The sequence below is a fragment of the Leishmania infantum genome, chromosome 10 (assembly GCF_000002875.2).
Source record: "Leishmania infantum JPCM5 genome chromosome 10".
In the NCBI taxonomy this organism is placed as follows: Eukaryota; Euglenozoa; class Kinetoplastea; order Trypanosomatida; family Trypanosomatidae; genus Leishmania; species Leishmania infantum.
In genome coordinates this window covers 455,459-480,667 of record NC_009394.2, presented here as the reverse complement: position 1 = coordinate 480,667, position 25,209 = coordinate 455,459, and the positions used below count along the sequence as shown (strand labels likewise).

Here is a 25,209-nt window from a genome sequence, read left to right as displayed (position 1 = left end):
AGGGAGAGCGAGCGAGATGAAAACGGCGAAGGGCGCCAGCCTCTGCTCCCGCGTGGCATCGGCCCTTAGCGGGAGGATGCGTCGAGGTGCTGAGGTCAAAGCACTATGCCACACGAGTCGCTGCTCATGCCCACCTTCCTCCGCCCCTCCGCCCCTCCCTCATCCCTCACCCCTCATCCCCCCCCGCTGCCTCGTCCCTCTTTGCCCTCCCCCCTCTACCACGCACTGCGCGGTTCAGAGTCGGCGATTTCTTTTCGTTCTTCTCCCTCTACTGTCATCGTGCTCTGCGCGTCTGCCGCTGCTGCTGCGGCGTGCCTGCGCACACCCGCACAGGTTCGCACCTTCACCTCTTCATGTACAGTCGTTAGCCGTATCGCTTCACGCACGCGCACTCTCCACCCAGGCTCGGCTCCATCTCAAGTGCGCCGCGCCGCGCGTCCCCTCCCCTCGCTCTCTCCGTTAGGCACACCGCACATGCACTTCTCTAAGTTGTGCTTCATATACATCTATGTATACATCTCGGTGTCTTTCGCTCTCTCCTCCTTCCTTCGCTTCGGTTCTTGTGTGCTTTAGTGCGCCTCGCGGATTCCGCACTCCCTCGCTCGTGGCCTCCTCCTCACCTGCCCCTCGCCCCCAAGTACGGGCGCACACGGGCATTCCAGAGACGTCCGGGGTCACAGCGGCGGTGCGTTGTTGTCACTAATGGGGAATCGCACAAGTCACGAGCAGCCGACGGCAACCGGCGTCACCGACATCGAGCTGCGCCTCGCCCCACACAACTTCTACCTCGTCTTCGGCAAGCCGTCCATCCAGTTTGCGCGTGACCGTGTGCGAGGGCCACTCATATATGACGTGGAAGTGGAGTATGACGACGATGAGAACCTTGTTGAGCGCGCAACGATGCTGGACCTCACGTGTGCGGTGCCACGTCGGCAGAAAATTGAGCTGATTAGCGCGCCATCGGCGTCACCACAAGCTGTTGGTGCCTCCAAGGGGCTTGCGCTCACGTTCCAGATCGCGGCGACGCAGCCGCCGGAGCGGGTGCGCGTGTACGCTGGTGCGTCGGTGGAGTACCGCGCCCGCGATGGTGTACGGCTGAAGACCAGCGGTGGTGTGGCGGCGGGGTCGGTTTGCATCCTGGATACCACCGAGACGGACGGTCTCACAACAGTCGTCACCAACCCCCTAGTACTGCCGCAGCTGCTCCAGCCTCTCAAGTACGAGGAAACTGCCAGCACGCTCGCAACCTCAACGGTGCAGCGAGTATCCTACGCCCCGCTCGCCATCGAGGTGCTTGTTGGGGCGACGGAGGACCCAATCAATAAGACGCAACAATGTGCCCCTGCAGACAAAGCCGCGCACGAGGCGACGCCGCCACGGTCACAGCCGCTGCAGCCCAGCAAGAGAGAGATTGTGCAGTACACCTTTCTGGAGGCACCGGAGGAGGCCTCCCCACAGCCAGCGTCTTCGCTCGGTGGCAGCGAAGCTCGAGCGGTCCATCGCTTCATCTGCAAGGTGGCGAAGCAGCTGCTCCAGGTAGGGAACGAGGTTTACGATTTAGAGGACGTCTTCGACGACGGCCGCGAGGACGCCGTGCGCGACCCCGGCGCGGATGAGGAGAGTGAAGAGGGGCTCTGCGTGATTTGCCTGACGAACCAGAAGGACACCACCATCCTGCCCTGCCGTCACATGTGTCTATGCAACGAGTGTGCTGCACACCTGCGCCTCAGCGACAACCGATGCCCTCTGTGCCGCGGCTATATCGATCGCGTCATGACGCTTTAGCGCGAGCGCGGCCTTTAGATCGTAGGCTCAGCCTCCTCCTCCTCCTTCCCCTCTCTTTTTTCTCCCTTGCACCGTCTGCTCCACCTCCCTCTCTCTCTCTCTTGATGTTCACGCCGCCAACGCGCATAGTGCCGGCGCCTTGCACATGTGGGCATGTACAGTTTGGTTTCCGTTTCTCTGTTGTTCTCCTTTCACATCGCCTCGTGATATGCGCGCACGCGTCTTCTGCGGATGCGTGTGCGGCATCGATGTCTCTGGGGCGTCTGTGGCTGCTTTGGGGGCAGCCACGTCGCCGGTGCTTATACTTTGTTTTTGTGCATTTCTTCGCCATGATGTCGCTTTTTAGCCTCGGCTACTTTACCGCCTGTGCCGCTTCCCTCGTTTCCATGTCCACGCAGTTGTGGGGAGCGCCGTTTTTCTTTTCGCCATGTTGTAACATCGACCTCGATGGACTCCTCGCCCTTTGCCCTTATACATGTGTGTATGTATGCACCGTCTGCCTCATGCTCCCGCACGGGAAGAGGGACGCATAGCGTCTGGCTCGAGATGTACGTCCAACCGCAAATAACGCTTCCCCCCCCCACCCCAGCGGATGAGAGGCATGAAGATATTGAGGGGAGAGTGCCCATGTCCGCGCGCATGGGCATCCTTCATCTCACTGTTGACGGATGTGCTGCTGTGGGCGGGCATCGATCACCACTACAGGCTCTCCCCCATGCCTCGTGCTGGCCTTCCCATCCTCGTTCTCACACATTCATGTCCACCTCCACCTCCATGCGCCTTCCTCACTTCGTTTTCTCTGATGCGCACGACACACACACACACATAAACAAATCCCTTGGCCGCGCGAAGGAATACGAAGCGCAAGAAAGCGAACACCATATGGGAAAACTACAAGCCAAAGGGCACGTCACAGACTATTTTCCTCTTCACCCTCCAACCACCAGCACACGCTCGCACTCACATACGCGCAGTGGTGCGGCCTTCGACTTACTGGTGAGTTACGGCGGCTGTTGCCCTCCCCCTCCCCCTCCTCCCCACTCATCCATCTTTTGTTTTGCTTTATTTGAGGCTCGCACCTCCCCCCCACTCCTTCCCCAGACGCGCCGTTCCTATTTGGGGGGGCCGCACCCACGCCTGAGGTGTGACGAGAGGAGGTTGCCGACGCACAAAGGCACGCGCGTGACGGTCAGCAAGACGCAAGAAACAGGCGGAGAACTGCGTGGGCAATACGGACGTGTGCGGTCGTGTGCCCGTGCCTGTGTGTGTGGGTGGGTGTGCGGTTGGGTGGGCGTAACGATTAGTGTGCCTCTCCCCCGTTTTTTTACCTTATTAGTGGCATTGCGTGTGTGCCGTGTGCTACTGCAAGTACCCCCTCCCTCCCTCTCCCCCACGCCACGCGCGTGGTTTGTCCTTTCTTCAGGCATCTCACGTACAGTGACGCTTACGGCACCTCCTGTTGTGGCGCCACAGTGGCGCGGGTTGCTTGCGGCTGTGGCGTCACCATCGCGTAGCTCAGTGCAAGGGAAAAGAAAGGCACGCCCTTTCAAACACGTAAGAAAGGCACGCGGCAGAGGCGTCACTCACCTAACTGACGGAAGTCTGGTCTACTGCTCTGCGCGCGTAATTCTCTCCGTCTCTCTGCGTGCGGGTGCGTGTCTGTCGACGAGCGGCTGAAAGTGAGAGCACAAGAAAAGAAAGGTGCCTTTCACCCATCATACACCCACACGTACACGCCCGCAAGGGCATAGCAGGTATTGAAGAGTCTCGTGAGGTTTCTCGTGTAGGCATTCTGTGGATCTCTCACGCAGCTCTCCATCTGTGTGCTCATCGCCGCTATCACTTCCATCACTATTAAGACGCATATATCAGGTTCGCCGCTTGCTTTTTTGCATATAAATTTTCGTTCCTCCCGTGTCTGCGTCTGTGTGCGGGTGGAGAGGCGCGCGTGGTCTTCCCCTCCCCTTCTCCTTCCCGCCTCCTGAGCGTAAGCGCCCTCGCGCAGACGCGCTGGGACGTTCACAGGCCTGTCTGTCAGCTCCTTTGCCTGCCGCTCTGCTGCCCTTTGGACGCCGTTCCCGTTGCCTCCCTCGCTGGTGCGCATTTCTCGCGGTGATCGAAGCGACGCAACTGGTCCGCTGCGACAGCAGTCAGCGATGTCTTCCGGTGCCCCTGCTGCCGTGGAAATGCAGGGCTATGACGAAGCCGGCCCGCGAAAGATGAGTCACCGCACGAAGCACCGGAAGGAAGTGAAGCGCTATCATCAGCGGCAGCAGAACAAGCACCTGCGCGAGGAGGCCAAGGCAAGAGACGCGCAGCTGTTTCTGTTTGAAACCACAGAGCTGCCGGCAAGGGGTGCGGAGCAGACGCGGGACGATGCGCACTACGCCCCAGTGGAGACGGCGCGAGCCTCTTCCGCTCTGACGACGGTCGCACAAAAGGGCGCCGCGGTGGCGTTCATCGCAGCCGGCAGCCAGCCGCCTCGACCCACTTCTGAGCAGCACCCCAACCAACAGATCCTGCTCGCTCCAGTATCGACTACCAGTGCCGCTGCGACCGCCGCAGCCGTCACCTCCGCTCACGCCTTGACCTCGGCTTCCCCATCCAGCTGGGATTTCGAGTTTCTGCTGCGCGCGTCTCCAGCGTCTACCTCGGCTGCCTCGTCGCCGGCAGAATGCGGCGGTGTTGACTCGTGCGCTACCGGTGCCGTAGCCCTGTCGACGATAGAGGATGCGACGGCGTGTCGCAGCCTGAGCGTGCTAGAGCCGCTCCAGTCACATGCAGTCGTGAGAGCGGTGCAGCGTGGACGTGTGGCGCTTCCTGACGCCGCGTCGCGAGACTTGCAAATCTCCGCCACCGCCGCGTCGGGTGACCGGTTGCTGCCGGAGTCGTGCGCCCCGCAGCACTCCAACGCTCGCCCCTCGGCGAACTGGGATCGGATCAGCGTGCTCCCCATCTACAGCGGTGCGTCTTCCACCATCACGAAGCTGCTAAACAGTACCCACGTGCAGCGCGTGGAGGGGGTGAAGGCGATCCCGATGCAGGCTCCTCTCGCGCCGGGCACTGACATGAACCGGCCGCCGCGCAACTACTTGACGCTCGACCCCGTCCACAACGTCCACCAGCATGCCCCTGGTTTTTTGCGCAATCAACGAGTGGCGCTTCAGCATATGTTGGCAAGTGCTGTGATGGAGTGGAAGGACATGCAGCAGAACGCCCTCATCGTCTCCAGCGCGGAGGCGATGCGCACCATCTTTGAGCAGGTCTACGTTCCGGAGCGTCCTTTGGCGCTCCGCGTGCAGCGCATCGGCCCGACGCTGGTGATTGACTCGCGTGCGTCGGAGCCGTCTGAGGTGCACGAGATGCGTCAGCAGGCCCTCTTCGGCAAGGCTCTGTACCTCATGAAGGAAACGCACGGGCAAGCCACCGTGGAGGCAGACGAAGCAGCGGCGGGCGCGGCGGGCCAGCTGGCGCTGGCCTTGCCAGAACGGCGCCTCTCCAGCACGGCCGCGTCCGACGTACACTTCGGAGCGAACTTGCATCGTTACTCGCAGGTGCTGCGCTGGCGCATGGACGCGACCGAGGTGCTCATCGGCATCGACGCCCCCATCGTGATGGACCAGCGCACGAACACCGAGCAGCTTGTCCGGATGAAAGAGAAGGTGCCGGTCGGCCCCGCCGATGCCGAGCAGCGCGAGACGCTCCGCTGCTGGTTCGACGCAATGATGGCGAACGTGTCACAGGTAGGGACGTACGTGCACCACGACGGCATCGTGCAGAGTCATCAAGTGAAGAAGACAATGGACATACTCGACTCGGTGGAGGCGCGCATGGCGGCGGCGGCGCTCAGCTTCACGAGTCGCGCTCTGCAGTGGCTCGTGAAGCAGTGCCGTCGTGACGGCGGCACGTACGCGGTGGTGCGCGACTACCCCTTGGAGTATGTCGAGCTGTACGAGTTGCCTGACCTCGACGACTCCGCCGCCTTTGTGGAGGAGACGGACAAGTACTTTGGATGCGCCGCTGCCGCCGCCTTTGCGTCCGCTGATCGGGGCGCAGCGGAGCGGGTGGCCGACGGGGAGGCATACGTTGAGAGCGAGGTGCCGGCAACGACGTCGTCGGGGTACGGCATTGGCGGCCCCCCAACCGCATCCCAGCTCAACCGCTTCAACTGGAACTTTGGAAAGACGTGCTTCAACATTGGCCAGCACCTTTTCCGCAGCGGTGATCTCAGCAGAGCCGGCGACGCGCTGCCGCTGCTGCACCGCAGCCTGCGCATTTTTCTGCCGTCCTGCCGCGAGGACCTCGCCGCACGCGAAACAGTGGCGGAGCTGGTGAGGATGGTGCCGGTGTTGGTGGCGCGCAAGCTGCATGCGGACGCTGCGCAGACGGCAGCCGCCGTCGCCTCCAACAGCACGGCAGGTCGCCCCAAGAATGCTGCTGCCAGCTGTGCCGCCGGCTTGTGCTCGCCGCCGGAGGTCTACCGAGACGCGCTGCTGCTGTGTGGGCGCTTTGAGATACCGCTGCGCCACATGCTTGTCGAGGCTGGGAAGTGGGAGGGCGGCCAGCTGATGAGGGCCTTCTTTGCCCGGTGCCTGGTAGTGTGCAGTGCCGCTGCGTGCGCCGTGGTGGCGCTGTCGCTGGAGGCGTACTACTGCGGCTGCCATCACCTGCGTGCGCTGCGCATGGCGCGCAACGAGGCAAAGGCAAAGGAGGGAAAAGCGGCGCTGCGCGGTGCGGAGCATCGGGAGGAGGTCATGGCGGCCATATCGTCGTGCACGCAGGACCTTCTGCAGGTGGTCGTCGAAGGACTCGTGCGGCTGGAGGAGGCAAGCGAGCTCGTGGGACCTCTGCACTCGGCAGCCGCAGCCACAGCGGCCGTAGCAGAGGCGCCGACCGGCACGTGCGCTACGGACGAAAGCACCTCCGTGAACGGCGCAACGCCAGTCAGTAAGGAAGGCAAGAGCTCCAAGGAGGAGTTTTGCCCCGCCACGTCCCCTACGGGATCATCCAGGGCATCGCTGACGGAGCACAGTAGCCAGCAGTTGCCGTCCGCAACGTCGCCAACGCATACAAGTGAGCCGTCTGGACTCAAGAAGTGCAGTCGCGGCGCGGACATGGTGGCGGTGTCTGCGTCGTGCTCGGCGGTGGTGGACCCGCGCACACAGGTAGACATCACCCCTCTCCGCTCCGCCCTCTGCGAGCTGTACGGCGATGTTGCCGTCGCCGCCATGTCAGAAGCGGCGAGCGGCTTCTCCATACGTGTACTGAGGGAGCTCGGCAGACGCATGGAGGCGAGGCTGCAGCAGCGCGGCCTCAAGCTGCCCACCACCCTCGTCTGGCTCACAACCCTAAAGGCGGACGTCGTGAGTCTCTCCTTCACAGCGCTGCGCTTCTACGGGCGGATTGGCACGCACACACGCCGCCACCTCGTCAAGCTTGCTTTGGTGTACTACCTGGTCGGCAAGGAGAACCACCGCACGGCACGCTACACGAAGGCGCTGGAGGCGTTGCACCGAGCCAAGTCTCTGCTGCATGCCTCTCACAAGGCCGCCGAGGACGCGGTCTTTGGTGCCGTCTTTGGCTCACACGGCATGCTGCAGTGGGCGGACGTGATGCAGCTGCTGGGGGACGTGTACCGCAGCGTCGTGGAGCGGAAGCTTGATGGCGCCCTCGGCGTTGCGGCTGCGACCCTCGCTCAGCCGCTTCTGGTCGGCCCTCTCCACGAGCTGCCTGAGGACGCGGACAGCTTCTTCACGCAGGCCCTGAGCGCCTACACGCAGGGCGGTTCCGACAAAGCCTGCAGGTATGCGAAGGCGTACACGCTTCTCCTTTATGCTTCGGTGCTGATGGAGCGACTTGCAGTCTCAGGCGTCCCAGCAACGCACGCTGCGTCGCAGCGCATTGCGCAGCTCATACGGGAGGCCGAGGAGCTGGCGCCAAGCACGTTCGTGCAGGAGCGCGAGTGGCAGACGCTCCGCCTCTTCACAGTCACGAGTGCCGCCACGCAAGACACCGCCTTGGCTCGAACGGTGGAAGAGATCCTGCTGCGCACCACCACGACCACTAGTGCTGCTGCAAGCAGCTCACGCGCCCGCCAGAACCCACCTGCCGCCATGACGGGCGGCGGCGATGATGCTTCGGAAGCCTCGGTAGCGAGGAAGGAGTCGCACTCGGCGGATGCCAATGTTGCAGAGTGCGGTGGCTGTCGCCGGGAACGGTTGGTGACGCTTCCCCCGTGGCCGATGCTTATGGAGCTGCAGCAAGCTCTGGTGTGCTGTGCGATGGTTGAGCGGGAGGCGCCACAGTCACAGTCGCGACCACGCGAAGCAACAAAGGTCGCATCCACGGAAGCGAAATACCGTGGGCTGCTACGGTGGGTGGGTCGCGCCGCCGGCTATCTGACGAGCGTGCTGGAGTACTGTAAAACGCGCAGCGGCGAGCTGCAAGGGGCTGCCGCTCGACATCAGTGGCAGTCGGTACTGCGGTCATGGAGGGAGCAGGAGCCAGGCTTGTTAATGCATCGAATGGTCTCCATGATTGCGCTGCGGCTGCTCGGGGCAGCTCAAGCGCTGCTTCCCAGTGCAAAGCAGCAGGAGGCGCGTGGCGCCGTCAAGCAGATTGTCTGCGCTCTCGATCATGCCGCTACTGTGAAGGCCGGTGACGCGGAGGGGCACGCAGCAGCCGTCCAGCAGCTTCTTCGGGACCTGAACGCGCTGCTGGCACCTTTCGTAGAATGGTAATGCGGCTTTCCTTTTCCAGACTAGCCAAGCGATCGATGGGCCAGTGGGGCAGTGTGCAGCGCAACGTGACGGATAAGGAGAGTGGTGGACCCGGATAGTGCAACCTCTTTCGCTCATGTGCGTCCCTGTGACCAAGCGGCACTAAAGCTGCATCGCACAGGCAGCTCTCTCTCTCTGTGTGTGCGTGTGTCTGTATGAGCCCTCCACCCCTCCTTCCAAATATTTCGCTAGCAAGAGCACCAACAACTGCTGCGACGATCTCGAAAGGAGTTGCCTTCTCGTTTGTTTTGAACACGTCATTCGCGTGTGGGCATGCCGATGTGTGTGCATGTCTGCGGGCGTATCTGCGTGTGTGCGCGCATGTGCAACTGGCGCTTGTTGGTGCGATATTTCACTGCCCCCCACCCACCCACCAACCTCTGGCGGAACCGCACAGGAGGAACGAAGAAAACGAGAGGCAGCTGCAAGGCGGACACGCGGCACAAGCAAGTAGAGGAGCGTGTTGGCTGAGTTTGACGGCGGCAACGCCCCCCCTTCTTCTTGTCTCCCGCGTGCACACAGACTCCATAAACGCACAGAAAGACTCGTGCAGGTGCACGCGCACTGATGTATGTCAGCACGCAACGCTCGCGGCGGCGTGTGGAAGAGACAGGGGGCGGGCGAGGTAGGTACAGAGGATGAGGGTAAGGAAGGATGGCCCACATCGAGTGCCCTACTCCTTCTCCCTTCATCTGCCCCGTCCCCACCTTCTCCCGTCTTCATCGCTGAGGATCGTTAGCGTGCTGCTTATGGCGAATGAAGTGTTGTCTCTCCTCCAGTGGGGCACCAGCGCTATCATCATCTGCGTCTTTCTGTCCTCCACGGCCACCACCCCCGCTCTCCTTTTCTGCCGATCCTCATGTGGACTCCATTGCCATCCTTCTCCATTCATTCAAGGAAGCTCTTCTCTCGGCAGCATCTCCATGCTCGCGCGGCGTGGCGTGACGGCGATCCCTGCAGGGGCTGTGTCGACCTCCCCCACCTCCGCGCCTCTCACCGTAGCGACGCGATGCGTGCACGCCGGCATCTTTGATCACCCACCTTTCAGCTACCGTCGCCAGCACACCTTCAACACGCTGCCGATGCACGACGCCAACCGCTTCGGTGGTCGCACGGCATATCTGCGCGAGATCGGGCCGATCGATCATAAGAAGAAGGGCCGCCTCTTCAAGCGCGACCTGCCTACGCTGCAGTTCAACGTGGACGTGTGGTGCGCGCAGCAGACGCTGCGCAAGCAGTGGAAGGGGCGGGACTGGGACGTGGTGGAGATGCCATTCGAGATGGCGCCGAAGGAGCTGCAGCGCGTAGTGCCGGAGAAGTACACGGATGTGCCGATGATGGCCGATCCTGCCCGCCACGACTACATGAACATCCGGCGCAAGGTCTTTGATAGGGAGGACATGCAGGATGCCCTGTTCGCCAGTGGCGGTGCTGATCAGCCGCCGTACCCAGCCATCCAGCGCGTGGACAAGGCCGCCATGACACTGGACAAGTATCTGTGAGAAGGTTCTCTCGGTGCTCAGCTGTGCACTGTTTGCGCAGTGAGGAGGGGAGAAGACGTGATTGTGTGGGTGCGCGTGTGTGATGGTCTTCGCTGCTCCCTACCTCCCCCCCCCTCCCTCCTCATCCGTCCGCCCCTGAAGCAGCTTGTTGCGGCACTGGGCGGTGGTGCTGTGGCCGCGTCAGCTGTCGCCTGCCGCCTGCCGCCCCTTCCCCCTCGTTTTCCTCACACACTCGCAATGGTGCCGTGTGAGAGCGTACGAAGAAGGCAGCGGGGGGAGCGTGCGGCCGTGGAGCGCAGACATTCGCTGCATGAGCGGCAGCGTTCAACTTGGTCTCTCCTCCCTCTCTTTGCTCTGTGCGCGTGTCTATGATCTCCTGAACGGTAAACCAGAAGGAGGCCAAAATGGCGCGGCATCAGCCGCGTGCGCAAGGAAACTGCTCCACTTGTTGGAGGAGGCGGCTGTGGCGAGCCTTTCTGTGGGCTGGCCGCCAGTGAGCACACTGCAGTGCCTCAAGCTCGCCCCCTCCTCCTCCCCTCGCCTCACGCTCAGTCGTCTGCTGTCTCTTCGTTCGACTGCGCAGAGGGAGGAGAGACAACGCCTGAGAAAAGGGGAGAGGGGCTCCAGCGAAGATGCTCGTGTGTGTGCGTTCAGCACACATGCGTTCCGTGTACACGCGTCATAAGAGGCACCTGCGCGGCGCCTCATGCCGTGCCTGCTTGCCTGCTTCTGCTCCTTCCCCATCCCCGCCTAAAACCCCAACCACCGTGAGGGTTACAGCCACTTCCATCTCTTCCTTCAATCCTCCACCCTACGACCTCTACCCTCTCTTCGCCATACCGGCGCATGCGTACGTCGATAACACGCGCAGTATCGCTACGCGCTGAGGCCCTCCTCCTCCTCCCCCTCTTTTCTCTCTGTTTCTATTCATCGTATATTTTGGTTTTGTGTGTGCGTGTGTGTGTGTGTGTGTTCGCAGGTGCGTCATCCCCTTGTATCTCCTGTTTCTGCTTCTGGCCTTGCACGAGACGCCTCTCCGTGCGCTGCTGGCCTTCTTCAGTGCCGCACACGTCTACCTCGCAGACCAGACACAGTAACGATGATCGGCCCGAACGAAAGCAGCAACGCCGACCGCTTGGAGTACCTGTACCTCAACCTGGTCGGCCAGACGGTGTTGATTCACACCGTGGACGGGGCTCTGTGCGAGGGCCTGTTTGTTTCTCGCACTGACGCCGATGTGGCGGCGGACGAAGCAGGTGTCTTCATCTCTTTCCCACGCAATCTGCCCTCGAAGGTGCACAGCGCCCTCGACGCGTCGGAGCTTTCAGACGAGACGCGCCTCTTCCGGTACGAGGACATCATCATGATGGAGGCTAAGAACATGAAGCTGCGCACCGAGACCCCGGGTGCCGGCCATGTGCACTCCTACCGCGGTGAGCACGACCTCAAGACGCTGGACTGGGCTGCCGAGGGCGCGGATGAGCTGCTGGAGGCCGACAGCCACGTCACCGGCCAGTGGGATCAGTTCAAGGCGAACGAGCGGTTCGGCGTCGCCTCGACTTACCGCGAAGAGTTGTACACAACGAAGCTGGATGAGTCGAAGCTCAGTAAGGAGCAGATCGCCTACGCTGAGCGCACCGCAAAGGAAATCGAGGGCTCTGGCACGCGCAACCTGCAGCACCGCCTCGAGCGCGCAGATGTGACGACCGAGTACGTGGATGAGGGCGCCATGTTCTCCGACGTGGCACGCGACGCTCGCGGAAGCAAACGCAGCGCTCAGGCCACGCGCAAGGAGGCCGCTGCGACCACGTCAGCAGCACCGGCTGCACCAGCTGCGACTCCAGCAGCAATCACAGCTACGGCAGGCCGCGGTGCAGTTCGTCAAGCGGCGCCGGCGCCGGCGCCGCCGCCACTGCCAGAGGAGCCCGTCACCCTGCCCCCGCCACCGGCGCCCGAAGTCAGCTCGGCGCAGCAGAAGACGGTCTACAGCCCCAACCCGTCGGCCACTCCGTTCGTGCCGCCGTTGAAGAGCTTCCTGGCGAACGTGGCCAGCCTCGTGGCGAACAACGACAACTGCTACGCCTGCCCAACGGACTGGCCCGGCGACATCGACTTCTATGACCGTGACGTCTCGCACTATTCACGCCCGCAGACGCTGGTGCAGCCGAATATGCATCACAAGTACAACCAGCCCGTCATGAATCCCATGCCAGGCCGCGGCGCCCCCATGAACCACCACCAGCACCACGCTATGAACCCACATCCTGCGGTGTACAACGCGGGTGGCCCGATGGGGGGACACATGGGCAACCCACACGTGCAGCAGCAGCACCCGCAGTACATGGATCCCAGCAACAGCAACGGCATGATGCCGCCGCAGGGGCCAGGCACTATACCGGGTCCGTCCCCGGCACGCATGCAGCAGCAGCAGCGCGCGTCAAAGGCGTCGCAACCTCAGCAACCGGTCCACACGGCCGCCCAGACCATCCCGCCTCCTCAGCAACAGCAGCCCCATCAGCAGCAGCAGGTGTCGGCAATCGACAGCAGTGGCCCTCAGCAGGACCGTGCCGCGCCCGGCACCAAGAAGCTGCGCCGCGGTGGTATGGCCACTGCGGCCCGTCAGGATGGTGGAGAGGGCGCGCAGGGCGGAGGCAAGAAGGGTGGGAAGTAACGCCGGCATGTCGAAGTGCGTAGCATGTCAGCGAGTGTGTGGTGGTGGGCGTGGGGGAGGGGCGCTGCAGCGTGAAGAGCAACAACAGCGAAGAAGAGAAAGCGATGCCGCTGTGCGTGGTGCTCGTCGCTGCCTTCCGTCCCGATCGTCTTCCCTCCCACTCTTTGGCAGCCGAGCATCGGAGCGCAGATGTAGTGGAGGTCGACTGTGTATTGGGAGTGTATAAGGGGTGGGCGCGCGTGCGTGCGTGCGTGCGTGTGCAGGCGTGTGTCGTCAAGTGTGGAAGCCTACACACGACGGTATCCATAGACGTATTATATGTGGCCGCGCCGAGGTAAGAAAAAGGAAAGAGGAAAATCAAAAGCGGCGGTGCTGCTCGTACGGTGTGTGTGTGTGCACGCGCACGCTTAGGCAAGTGCACGTGCGTGTGCAGGGGTCTTGCAAGTGACCGTGTTGTTGTCTGGAGTGCGTGTCGGCACATTGAAGAGGTGCCGCTGGATGATGACGCGAAGAGAAGATGACTGTGCATGTGTGTGTGTGTATGTATGTGTGCTTGTGCGAAGGATGGCGGTTATCGCCGTGTTTCGGAAGGCTGGCAGGTGCTCCTCCTCCTTATCCGTCTCTTGTGGTTTCTTTTCGGGTTTTTTTGTCTATTATCTTTCCGGTAGAGAGAGGGAGATGAAGGTGGGCCCGCAATATTAGGTGCACAGGCGGGTCCATGGTAACGAAACAAGAGACGAAGGAACACAAGGTGGTGCACGCCGTGTGTTACTGTGTGTGTGTGTGTGTGTGCCGCTGGATTTGGTATCTAACAGGTTGCACGCTCGCTGTCACCTAGTCATACAGGGGAAAAGCAAAGTCCAATCGCACGGAGAGAATCCCCAAGCACGTTGCTCGGAGTTGCTTCCGTTGCTGTTGCCATGTCTCCGTTTCGTAATGCATACATGGAGCTGTCTGAACCGGGCGCGGAGGGCGTGCAGGTGTTCTGGCGAGTAGATTCGGTTTTGAAACGTCCTCCTGGCGCCAGGCCAAGGCACGTGTGTGCGGCACACCACTTCGTTTTTCTCTGCCCCACAATCCACCTCCCCTTCCCCTCCTCCTTCCATATCCGCACGCGCAGGTGCCCATCCACGGCACACAGACTCTGGGGCACTCCACAGTTTTAGACCGCCTCCCCACCTGTGTGTGTGTGTGTGTGTTTGTGTTTTCTTCTCCAGTGCTCAAGATGAGCATCAACGAGCATCGTGAAGCTGAGGAGCCACGCGGTTTGCGGGCAGCGCTGACGTCGCAGCAGCAGCACCTCCTCCTGGAGGGTGCGCAGCAGTGTTGCTCCGCATCTCCTCAGCCGCTTTCCCGTCACCTTTCACTGGCTGCCTCCGCTGCAGAGACGACCGTGCCCGACATCGATGTTGCCGGGGAGGACAGCGCGTGCTTTACTTACTCTGATGACTGCGACACCCCGCGCTATATACCCTGCAAGGCACGCTACGGTGTTGGGTCCACTGCTGTGCTTGTTGAGCTGCTGCACGACATGGATGATTAGACAGGAGTAGATGCTCTGAGGGCATGCACACACATTCACATTCACACATCACTGCACATAGACGCGGCGAAACGGCGAAGTGGGGACGACGTGGCTCGAGCACCTCCATGGCCGTTGATGCCGCTTCACCGCTATCCCCTTCCTTCGAGATTAGCAGCGCGGGGCGTCCTCGTTCTTCCTCCTTGCTGCTTCGGTGGCCTCTCTAGAAGGGCGATACACGCAGGACAAAGGCATCAGTGCTACGTGAGGGTGTCATCAAACACATCGACGTCCATCCCATCAGCACTGCGACTTCAGATGTCGGTGGAAAAGAGGAGTGGAGCTCCTCATACGGCTCGCCCGCTCAGAGAGACAGAGAGACGGTGGGGAGAGGGGGGCGCAAGAGCGGCTCTTTCCTTCCCTCTTCCGTGATGAGCCCGTGCGTGTAAAGTTACCTCCACATCAAGAGAGAAGGCAGATGCGCTACGTGAACATATGAAGGAGGAAAAGGGCGGTGGAAGACAGCAAAATATATGCGCTGGCCCGGTGAATGATGACATGCGGCACGCGACGTCTTATGTTGCTGTTCGCGCTTGGCGGACCCCTGGTCTTCTAGCCCTCCCCTCGCTGCATCAGCTCATCCCTTTGTACGCCACTCGTATTGTGTGTGTGTGTGTGTGTGTGCAGGGGAGGGGGGTTGCACAGGTATGCATGGAGGCTGTGCGCGCGATGGCGCCCCTTCCCATTGCTTCTGGTGCTCTCTCTCATGGTGTTTTGGTAACGGCCAGTGCCTCTGCCCCCGCCACCTCCACCTCTCTTTCCAATTTCTTTGTTTCGCCCCGCCTCCCCCGCCAACACATACAGACACGCACAGCCAGACTGCGTAAAGAAGCTGGCAGAAACACGCCCCTTAGGTGGAAAAGGATCGAAACCGACACGCGGCACAATGTCAGAGAGCAGGCGGTTCCTCAAGGGCCTCAAAGACAAACCGCATCATGTCACCATCGCTCTGGAGGACTGGCATGCTGCCGTGCGCGGCAGGGTCAAGCCCTTGTCGCACCTCTACGGTGTTTCCGATCGTGAGGTACGTAGGGAGATTCAGCGTGGCAACGTGGAGAACAGGACGTTTCGCATCCGGCACATCGTCCCGCTCTTTGTGTCGAAGGAGGAGCTGCTCTGCACGGAAAATCTGCGGCGCATCGCGAAGGAGCGCAACCTCGACTTGGGTGCTCTCAAGCGTTCCAGACACTGCAAGCCCGCACAGGCGTACGACGCAGGCGTAAGGAGCGTGCCTCCTGCACTGCCATTAGACATTGGCGGTGCGCTTGCACAGGTGCTCACCACACGCCTGACAACGTGCTTTGGTCTTCACCTCATCGTCACCGTTCAAAACGAAGACGCTGAGCAGAAGAGCGCGCCGTCGCTGCTGATGGATGCGGCGGTGCGCGCGCACCTGGAGCGGTTGCCGCTGCCCGTCTTACACCGCCTTATTTCAGACCTGTGCGAGGTCCGTGCGGCATGGAAGCGAGACCTTCTTGCTCCTAGTGCTGCAGCCGCTGTCCAGGAGCAGGCGCTGCTAGGCAGAGAGTCCATCAATGCGCTTCTCTACCACGTTTGCCTCTGGCAGCGCCGGTACCCTCTCGAGCTCTTGTCCGCCGTGCTCTCCTTCTACGATGAGCACAAGCACCTTTTCTCTCCTGCTACCTCAGAGAGATGCTCGGCACCAGCTCAACTTGAATCTCTGCTGGAGGAAGTGCACTGTCTGCAGTATCCGGACCTAAGTGACGTGCCGGGGCTAATCCGCTGCGACGTCTTCATGACGTACCCCCATATGCCGCTGGAGGAGCAGCGGCAGCTGATGCACAAGATCGCTGCGGCTGCGGTTCACCGAGAGGCCGCTGGCAGCCTGCAACGCCAAAGCAGCAGCATGGGAGCCGAGGAGGAATATGCCACCGACAACTTGCTGCGACACTCTCGCACTCCTCCTGACCCACGGCTGCTTCTTCGCTCCTTCGTGGCGGACGGTGCTGCAACCATACCGGAGCGTTTTTGCACTGACATGCCAACGCAGACGTACCACGAGATGCGAGCTGCCTTTGAACGCCACAAGCATGACGGTGTCCGTCGCTTGGCCGCGCAGGACTATGGCCGAGCGGCGACCGGACTTACCCCACCACCACCTCCTCCTCAGCCGGCAGCATTTCCGGTGCCGCCGTCGTAGCTAGCTGGCGGCATGCTGTTTCTCAACGCACAGAAGGCGAGACCGTCTCTGCGCGCGTGTGTGGGCGTCTGGAGGCGGGAGGGGTGGTGGTGCCTGCGTGGTCGGCCGACGTGACTCCGTCGTCTGTGGCCTTCGCTCGCTCTTCCCTTTGCGAGCATGCTCTTTTATGTGGTTGGAGGAACAAGCCGCTGCTGCGCTTCTCCGTTCGTCCTCCGCTCTTGGATTCGTTTTTTTTTCCTCTCTCTCTTTAGCCTCATCCCTTTTGTCGTCATCTCTACGACTCTTTCACTTTACGTTGTGCCACCCCTCCCCTCCCTCCCCCACACCACACACCACACGTTTCTCGCTCCAACAGAAACGGCGGCAGTTGTGGGCAAGAGGGCCCCGTATGGGTGAGAGTGCGGCAGGAGAGGTTTTTTTTTGGCAGTTGTTGCACCTACACAAATCCTCCTGCCGCCTTCTCACCCATACGGGGCCCTCTTGCAAACGCCGTCGTCAATCTCAGATTTGGTTCTCGAGCTTGTTGTGTTACACGTCCCTCCGCCAACCTCCCCCTCCCCACCCTCACGCGTGGGGCAGCGTAGCCGCGCAACACGGCTCTCGGTATTCTATCCTCCTTTTCTTCTCTTTCTTCTACACTGCGTCCCGCATGTCCTCCTCCCCCCACTCCACTTGAGATTCAGCGTGGCTGCGACATTGATGTGTGTTGTCTGCCAGGGTGTACCACGTCGCTGAGCTGAAGCCACCACTTCCTTCTCGTCTTTCACCGCATACGTGACTCCTCTCCGCCCTCGTGTACGTGCACCATCCAGAACTATGAAAAAGCATGAAGCGAAGAACTGCAGCAACACGCAGGCCGCAGAAGTAGCCATGCACATCCGTCTGCGCGCAGGTGGACACCTCCGTGTACTTAGACAGATGACAGGTGAGATGGTCAGCTGTGCGTACTTCCGAGCTACTTCTGTGGCCTTCTCTCAATGTTGATACCATGGCGGCCCTTTGGCCAGCAGTGCGCGCCCCCCTGTCACCGCTGTCCGTGGCACCCCCTCTTCTATATCCCCATCTCTCTCTGCATGAACACAATACATGTATTATGCCTGGCCACGATGTTTGGCTGACGCTGCTGCCGCCTCCGTTCTGCAACGTGGGGCCCCTCATCTCCTCTGCCTATAACCATTGTCGTGGTCTCCGACACAACGGGGAAGGAGATAAAAATACACAAGAAGCGATTGCCTTCCGTTTCCAGCCACTACAATCCCCATCTACTTTCTCTTCCTTTTGCGTTTTGTGTGCTCGCCGCTCTGCCTCACTCTCTTCGTACTGTATCCTCCGTCGCTTGTGGCTTGCAGTGTGCGCCGCCACCGTGCAGAGAATCGGACGCGCTCGAGCCTCCCGCCCGTTCTTTTTTTTTTGCCTTTTTTCCATTCTCTGTGCCTCGTCTCGTCACCGGACACCGACACGTACCGCACCGCCATCTCTCCACGTAGCCGCTTCGCATCCAATACTCGGATAGGGTTTGGCATCGTTTTTGTGTCTCCCTACTCCCCCACCCCCTCCGCCGCTTTCCCTCCTTCCCTTCCCATCCACCACCACCACCACCACCACCCTCCCACTCCACTCCCGGCACAGGCCCGTGCTGCCACCATGCAGGCAGTGCTCACTCACATTCACAAGGCCAATGTGAAGGCGCTGGTGCTGAGCCGCATGAACATCGCCATGGTCGTCCTGGACGGGATCGCGATGCTGATGCTGATCGTCACGTGGGCCTTGTCTGTGAAGAGGGAGCAGGGGGGCGTTCTGGCGCGCTACGCGGCGGGCATTATCGGCTTTGTGCTGCTGGCCATCACCATGATGCTCTCTATCCTTGTGCAGCGCCTGCAGCCGCGCCTCTCCATTCTGTACGCCCACCAGGTGATGGCGGTGCTGACGCTTATCCTAAGCTCCCTCAGCATGGGTATGAACGACGTGGTTGTGGACCTCTGCAACCGCGGCAAGCAGGTGGACAAGACGCAGTGTGGCTCCCACATTGCCGAGACGATCGCGGAGGTGATTATTGCTCTTACCATGGTCTTCGGCTTCGGATCCTCGCAGCAGCGCATCGTCACTTTCATTGACAAGGGCATCCTGGACGGCATCAAAGGCCGCTCCAACGCCGGCGGCTTGACGCAGCTGCCGTAGAGGCGGGCGGCAAAGTCAACGACAGCGGGTGGATGCGTCTGTCGTGGTCTTGAGGGCAGGACGGGTGCGGTGCGAAACGGAGAGGCGCCGCGCCACGGCAGCAACGCATAGCGCGCGCCTTACCCATACAGGCGGGGCTACCGCGCTCGTGCACACGCGCCCCGATACGCGCCCGATCGTCACCTTGCTCCCTCCATCCCTGGAGCCATAACCGTTATACCACCACACTCCCGCCTCCTCCAGTGGTCTCCCTTGCCCTTCCTACGTGTGCGCGTGCGTTAGGTGCCTGAGCCCCTCCTTTACGGTACTGTGAAAGCGAAAGACAATCCTACAAGGAAGCGTCACGGACGCATGTGGGCGTGTGTGTGTGTGCGCGCCACGGTGACCGCTGCGGTTGGAGGTGCGTGCAGGCTGGCGAGAGGCACGCGGCGACAACGAGGGAGGAAAAACGGAGGAGAGTCAGAGGACAGGCAGAGGAGTCACAGGCGCACAAAAGTGTATGTGTTGCGGTTTTCCTCGAACTCCTTGTGCTCCCGCACGATGTCTCTGTCTCTTCGGATGGGATGGCATCAGTGTGAGCGTGTGCGCTCGTCCGCGTATGTATCTCGCTCTCGACGGGGGTATGTGTGTTCATCTTACGCCCGCTGATATTCGTCCTTTCCATGTGCTAAGACAGGAAGGAAAAAAAAAAGATACACGATCTGGTTGTGTTCTGCAGGCACCTGTGCGCTTCTCAGCGATGCTCAGACGTGAGGAGCGCACATGCCGCACTTCGTCCATGCCTTCTTTCTTTTTACGGCTATTGCGGTGATGGGGCAAGCGAGGCGCGCTGATGTGATGGTGCGGAATGTGGGGACGGAGACGACGAACGGCACTCTGCTTGAGCTATCGAATGTCATATGCAATGCGAGGTGCATATCCCTTCCCCGTCTTTTTCAGACACCTCCAGGCCCAGTGTTGCCTTCACCACCCCATACATACAAGCACAGATCTGCATCATCCTCCTCCGTTTTTTGTCGCCCTTCACGTGTATGCATACTGCCAACGGCCCGAGCTACTCTCTCCTGCACTCTCCTCCCCGCTTGCCCTTCCCCTTATCATTGCCGTGACCGCTATCACGCATTCCTTCACCTTCTGGTGATGGCAGCGCACGCGTTGCCTCGCCGCGCGCACACAAAAGCACGCTCATCCGCTGACTGGACAGGCTCAATGACCACGCAGGATGAGGGGGCAGAGCCGCAGTGGACTCTCCTGGTGTGCATGCCCGAGTGCCAGGCAGCGCACGCCAGCATCGTGCGTGAGCTGCGCGATGCTGGCGTCGACGTTGTAGAACGCCGATTTGTACTGACACCCGATCAGGCCCTCACCATCGCCCAACAATACGCGCACCTGCGGCGGCGCGCGGCAGCGCGTCAGTTCTCCACGAGCACCGCCGCGGAGGCAGAGGCCGTCAAGACATCATCCCAGCCGTTCCTGTCGGAAGCGCGGCACCGGCTATGGTCAGAGACGCTGTCTCAGCAACAACCCCAGCAGGGGCAGCACCCCCAGTCGCAGCAACAGGCGGAGTCGCGAGCCGTGAGCGGCCAGCTGCTGGACAGCATCATGCGCCTCGCTCAAGGGCATCGAGCGCATCAACAATCAGGGCCCTCGCGCGTCCCCAGTCCTGGCAAGGGGGCGGATGGCGCTTGCGAGGTGGCACCGCGGCCATCGCTCTCTGCACTGCTTTCTCTCCGAGGAAAACGGACGGGTAGCGACGGCGCGAGCTCTGAGCCGACGTTATCTAGCGAGCACACCGCTCACACAGCTGCGAGCGCTGCTATTACGGACACAACTGCAGCCGGGACAGTCACACCGGCACTATACCAGCGCTCTCTTCCCGGCGCGCTCTCCTCGTCGTCGGCCACAGCATCGCCGAAGCTCTGCACCCCTGCCAAGGATAGTCACATGTTCATTACAGATCCGCAGGTCTGGCAGCAGGTAGCGTCTCTCCTGCAGGGGGGCACCGTGTTGGTGCTGCTCTTGCGCGCCGTCAACGCTGTCGAGCGACTGGTGCGCCTGGCTGGCCCGCAGGATCCTCTCGAGGCACGGCGCGTCGTACCGGAATCCTGGTCTGCTCGCTACGGTGTCGACGAAGCACGAATGGGCGTGTACACGCCTAGCAACCTTGCAGATGCCCGGGTCGCCGTAGAAGCTGTCTTTGGCGGGGCGTACGCGGACGAGACAGCCCACGGCAAACCCCGGCTGTCATTGGAGCGGGAAGCATACGAGGTCGCCAGGGCATCGCCAGCCACGGAAGACTCACCGGCGACCCCGTTGAGTTTTGCGCAAATCCTCCCCACGCTTCGCGCCGGGGTGCCAGCCGCACAGCGCATTTCTTACTACACCGGCGTGCAAGGGCCCACTGCGTCGGCTGCGACAACGTTCGCCACTATCCCGACTGCGGCGGCAGAGGGGATCGATGCCGTGGCCCCTGCAGAGCAAGCAGCCACCGACGCCGATGGGAGCATGATGCCCGCCGTGGCGATGGGTCCCGACCCCGCCGTATGCCCGAGTGCCACCCCACAGTACCCGCAGCGCCAAGAGAGGCTTGGCGAGCTGGATGACTTGTTGCGTGGCCACGTAGGCTGCTGGCCCTCCACGCACACGCACGCTCGTATGCGTGTGCGTGTGCGTTCCTCCATCGGGGTACAAGCAGACGTCGACGAGAGGAAGAGCGAGTAAGGATGTACACAATTTGAACCGAAACAAGGGATGCCATACCCTCTCCCCCACCACCACCACTACTGCTGCGGGATGGGGAGGGGGAGGTGTGCAGATGGAGGAGAGGGCCGGCGCTGCTTGCGTGCAGCAGCGTGTCTCGCTCTCGCCCTTCTCCTTCAGCACCCCCTCCCTCCCTCCCCCATCCACTCCGGCGAATCTCACAAGACAATGAGTTGAACGAGAAACGGCGCGAACGTTCACGGTGGCACCGCCACGCCACTCACCCCACACCGGAGGACTCTGCGTAGTCGCTCGACAGCCGGATGCGGATGCGGCGCTGCCTCCCCTGCTTGGCTGCAACACCCCTTGCCTACCCCCCCCCACACCCCTCTCTCCCATCTCCCACCACTGCAGCGGCTTCACTTGCTTGTCATGCTCGTGCTCGTACTCGGGGGAGGGCACGCATGTAATGCCCCGCCTCCTTCATCTCCGCTCATATCGTGCTCCCCTCGCCGTCTTCTCTCTACCGCTACGCCCTCTTGCATGCCTGTCTCTCACCCGCCCCCTTCACACGCTCTCTGTACCTCTGGTGCGCGCACGCGGGTGCGAAGTATATCTTCGGATTCAGCGTCGCCTTGTTTGCATCCTCCGTCGCTATTAGCCGGTTTTCCTTTTGCCGCGTTGTGAGTGTGTCTCTGTCTCTGGTTGTCTTGCGCGTGCGTATGTGCGTTGTAGCTGGGTTGAAGCCTCTGCTCAGCATCTGACCCCCCCTCCCACACACACGTTGTTGTGTGCCACTGAGAAGGTGGTTCCCTCTCTTCCATTCTTGTCCCTCACTCTCTTGCGCTGTCCGTCCCGCGCTCCCCTCTTGCACGGTGGCAAAGGGCTCGGGAGAAGACTCCGCCCCCGTCGTTGTCGTCGTTGTTGCTGCTGCCGCCGCTGGTGCCGTGGCGTGGTGCCTTTCACTGATAGTTTTTGTTTTGTCTTCAACCCTGCGGTACAGCATCTTCGGTGGCGTTGCTGCTGCTGCTGTGTGCCTGATTCGGAAGCGCAGAGAGGAGGCTGCGGCGCCTACGGTGCATCGACGCACTTCCACGTCCGCGCACGCCCACTCCATACTCATCGCCCCGTACACAGTCTTACATATACCCACGGCACTTCCCGGGATACAGAGTGCGTGCGTCACCATTAGCCCCCAGCAGAGGAGGAGGACGGCAGCGGGCAAGCTGGCAGCGAGACACACGAAGAAAGGGCTGCACCTGCGCACACGGCGAGAGCGGCTCTCCTCAAGTCTCCTGCCGACACACACACACCTCACCGCTGAGCGCGCCATATCCGGCTCTCTCCTTCGTTTGTTCGCCCCGTGTCGCCTTTCGCGATTTCGCACTGCCGCACTGTTGCCATCGTCACTGTCGCCATGAACAAGAACTACCCGGGCCGCATCACATCCGCCCCGCTGGCGCAGCAGGCGCGGGGGATGTCGTTGCGCCCCGGTGCGCCGGCTAGCTTTCTGGACCGCGCGCAGCCTGGAGGCGCGGGTACAGGCATCGGCGCCCAGCAGCCGCACCACCACAGCAGTCTGCCTCGCGCGCCGCGGGCCAAGCTGCCTACCCAGCTGCAGGCCCCCGCCCCAGCACCCCCACCGCCGAAGGAGGAGGCGGAGGAGGAGCGTAGCGGTGCCGCCGAGGTCGTGCCGACCGAGGTGTCATACCCGGAGGACCACATCTACGACGTGGAGGACTTCATCAAACTGCGCAAGTGCCAGGCGCCGGTGCCGAGCGAAGTAATGGAATACGCGCGTGCGATGTGGAAGGAGATGCCGGAGAACATGGACGACATGGAGAACAACTCCCTGCGCGATAATCTCTTCCGCGAGCAGAACGCGTCGACCATGTCGAAGGTGATGACAGACCGTAAGATCAACAACGAGGTACTGGGCATTCTCGGCAAGGTCACCGCATCGAACCTAGAGAAGATGAAGAAAGAGCTAACAGACCTGCCCATTCGGCAGTCTACCAAGGAGGAGATCGACGAGGTCATCAAAGTCTTTTTCAACAAGTCAACGAAGCCGGAGGATAGCTGCTACACGCACCTGTACGTGCAGCTCATCGCGCACCTCATCTCCTCCATCGGCGAGCGCGAAGAGGCCGGTCGCATGATCCGCAATGAGGTGCTTCGTCAGTGCCGATCCACGTTCATGAACTCTGGGGCAGAGGCGGTGGAGCTGGAGAAGCGGATGGCCACCATGTCGCCAGAGGACGCTGAGATGGAGCGTATCCAGTTCTCGGGCAAGCAGAAGGCAAACATTCAGTTCCTGGGGTTGATGTTCACGAGCCGACTGGTCCGCCAGAAGGTTGTGCACGCCGTGCTGGACTCGCTGCTCTACGGCCCCGGCCATCGCCGCCACATTCCGACCGACTACAGCCTCATCCACTTCATGGAGCTTCTGCAGGTGTGCGGTCCTCACCTGGACGCCGCTTTCTACGAGGACCCGCTCCCGCGCTACCGTGAGACGATCACTGAGCTGAGCAACTCGCACCCGCAGAAGCGTATCCAGTTCCTGCTGCAGAACTTCCTCGAGACTATGAACAACAACTGGGTGCCGCTGCACGGTCCCGGCGCACGCCGCACCGAGGGCGGCGGCAGCGCGGCGCAGGGCAACACCAACAACAACGGCTCGGGAACGCTGTTGAATAACAACGGCCGCGGCGGCAGCCTGCCCACAATGCCGCTGGCGCCCATGCCCATCCAGGAGGCGCAGCCACGAATCCCTGACTACGAGGAGTTCTCCAAGGTGATGGATGACTTCTTCATGAGCAGCTCTGTCGACGAGATCGTCTCCATCATGTCTTCGATCCCCCCTGAGGTGGTCGTGGTGTACTGCACCAAGTGGCTTGGTCGGTATATCAATACATACAAGTACACGGCAGAGCGCACCCGCCTCGGTGAGCTCTTCGAGACCTTGATGAAGAAGGGGGCTCTCACCACGGAGCAGGCGCAGGAGGCGCTGCTGCAACACGTGCAGAAGTCAGCGGAGGAGGAGCTATTCACGGACATCCCAAAGTACTTTGTGCACTGGGCGTCGCTGATCAAGCACGGCCACAGCGTCTTCCCATACTCGCTGCACACAAAGGTGCTCAACATGCTTGTAGATCATCACGTGAGCATGGAGGTCATTGCGAACATGGTGCGCGACGTGGAGGCCGACACGAAGCCGGACCAGCTGAAGGACCTGAAGCCTCAAGACCGCTTTCGCGTCCTGCAAGCGCTTCTGCGCTACACCCCGCCCATGTTCGTTCATGAAGCGGACGATGACCAGCAGCCGAAGCAGACCGTGCTGGACCTGGTCGGTACCATCGACCCCGAGGTGACGTACTTTAACGAACTGTGCACCTCCTACGATGACGACAACTTCCACGCCAGTCCGGCCCTGAGCGACATGCAGAAGCAGAGCCCGTTTCTCTGCGCATCGGCCTTCTTTACGTTCGTTCGATACGACGTGAACTTCCTGTGCACCCAATACAAGGAGCTGCTGCGCAAGATCTTCACCGCACGCCCGGCAGACACGCTGCTCGTGGAGGTGTACCTCCAGTGGAAGATTGGTGGGTGCTAGCACCGGTCCTTGGTGCATGTCATCCGCAAAGGAGTGGTCTTTGTGAACAACCGCATTGACCCCTGAACAAGCTTTCCGCGCAGCTTCGCACCACCTGCAAGGAAGCTCCGGCTGTCTTCGTTATGGAGGAGGCCATCAAGGAGCGGAACCCATCTGGATCAGCGTCAGGGGCCCGGCCCCCTACCTATGGTGCTNTGNNCATCGAGCACTCCCCTCCCCCTCCCTCTCCCTCTCTTGC

At 61.4% G+C, this 25,209-nt stretch overlaps 8 protein-coding genes across 8 annotated transcripts; all 8 read left to right on the top strand.

Annotated features, from left to right (window-relative positions):
- Positions 1 to 702: 702 nt before the first annotated feature.
- LINJ_10_1230 (conserved hypothetical protein) lies at positions 703 to 1,785 on the top strand (the record flags this gene model as incomplete). The annotated part of the gene is made up of 1 exon (XM_001463730.1): positions 703 to 1,785. One exon carries the CDS (start codon positions 703 to 705, stop codon positions 1,783 to 1,785), a length of 1,083 nt encoding a protein of 360 aa, XP_001463767.1.
- A 2,156-nt stretch (positions 1,786 to 3,941) lies between these two features.
- LINJ_10_1220 (conserved hypothetical protein) lies at positions 3,942 to 8,525 on the top strand (the record flags this gene model as incomplete). Its single annotated transcript, XM_001463729.2, has 1 exon — positions 3,942 to 8,525. One exon carries the CDS (start codon positions 3,942 to 3,944, stop codon positions 8,523 to 8,525), a length of 4,584 nt encoding a protein of 1,527 aa, XP_001463766.2.
- Positions 8,526 to 9,646: 1,121 nt separating this feature from the next.
- On the top strand, positions 9,647 to 10,066 carry LINJ_10_1210 (conserved hypothetical protein; the record flags this gene model as incomplete). Its single annotated transcript, XM_001463728.1, has 1 exon — positions 9,647 to 10,066. The coding sequence occupies one exon, from the start codon at positions 9,647 to 9,649 to the stop codon at positions 10,064 to 10,066; it is 420 nt and encodes a 139-aa protein (XP_001463765.1).
- A 1,099-nt stretch (positions 10,067 to 11,165) lies between these two features.
- Positions 11,166 to 12,737, top strand: LINJ_10_1200 (conserved hypothetical protein; the record flags this gene model as incomplete). Its single annotated transcript, XM_001463727.1, has 1 exon — positions 11,166 to 12,737. One exon carries the CDS (start codon positions 11,166 to 11,168, stop codon positions 12,735 to 12,737), a length of 1,572 nt encoding a protein of 523 aa, XP_001463764.1.
- Positions 12,738 to 15,205: 2,468 nt separating this feature from the next.
- LINJ_10_1190 (conserved hypothetical protein) lies at positions 15,206 to 16,480 on the top strand (the record flags this gene model as incomplete). Its single annotated transcript, XM_001463726.1, has 1 exon — positions 15,206 to 16,480. One exon carries the CDS (start codon positions 15,206 to 15,208, stop codon positions 16,478 to 16,480), a length of 1,275 nt encoding a protein of 424 aa, XP_001463763.1.
- A 1,644-nt stretch (positions 16,481 to 18,124) lies between these two features.
- LINJ_10_1180 (conserved hypothetical protein) lies at positions 18,125 to 18,658 on the top strand (the record flags this gene model as incomplete). The annotated part of the gene is made up of 1 exon (XM_001463725.1): positions 18,125 to 18,658. The coding sequence occupies one exon, from the start codon at positions 18,125 to 18,127 to the stop codon at positions 18,656 to 18,658; it is 534 nt and encodes a 177-aa protein (XP_001463762.1).
- Positions 18,659 to 19,420: 762 nt separating this feature from the next.
- Positions 19,421 to 21,379, top strand: LINJ_10_1170 (conserved hypothetical protein; the record flags this gene model as incomplete). The annotated part of the gene is made up of 1 exon (XM_001463724.1): positions 19,421 to 21,379. The coding sequence occupies one exon, from the start codon at positions 19,421 to 19,423 to the stop codon at positions 21,377 to 21,379; it is 1,959 nt and encodes a 652-aa protein (XP_001463761.1).
- A 1,396-nt stretch (positions 21,380 to 22,775) lies between these two features.
- Positions 22,776 to 24,971, top strand: LINJ_10_1160 (conserved hypothetical protein; the record flags this gene model as incomplete). The annotated part of the gene is made up of 1 exon (XM_001463723.1): positions 22,776 to 24,971. The coding sequence occupies one exon, from the start codon at positions 22,776 to 22,778 to the stop codon at positions 24,969 to 24,971; it is 2,196 nt and encodes a 731-aa protein (XP_001463760.1).
- Between the last annotated feature and the right edge of the window lie 238 nt (positions 24,972 to 25,209).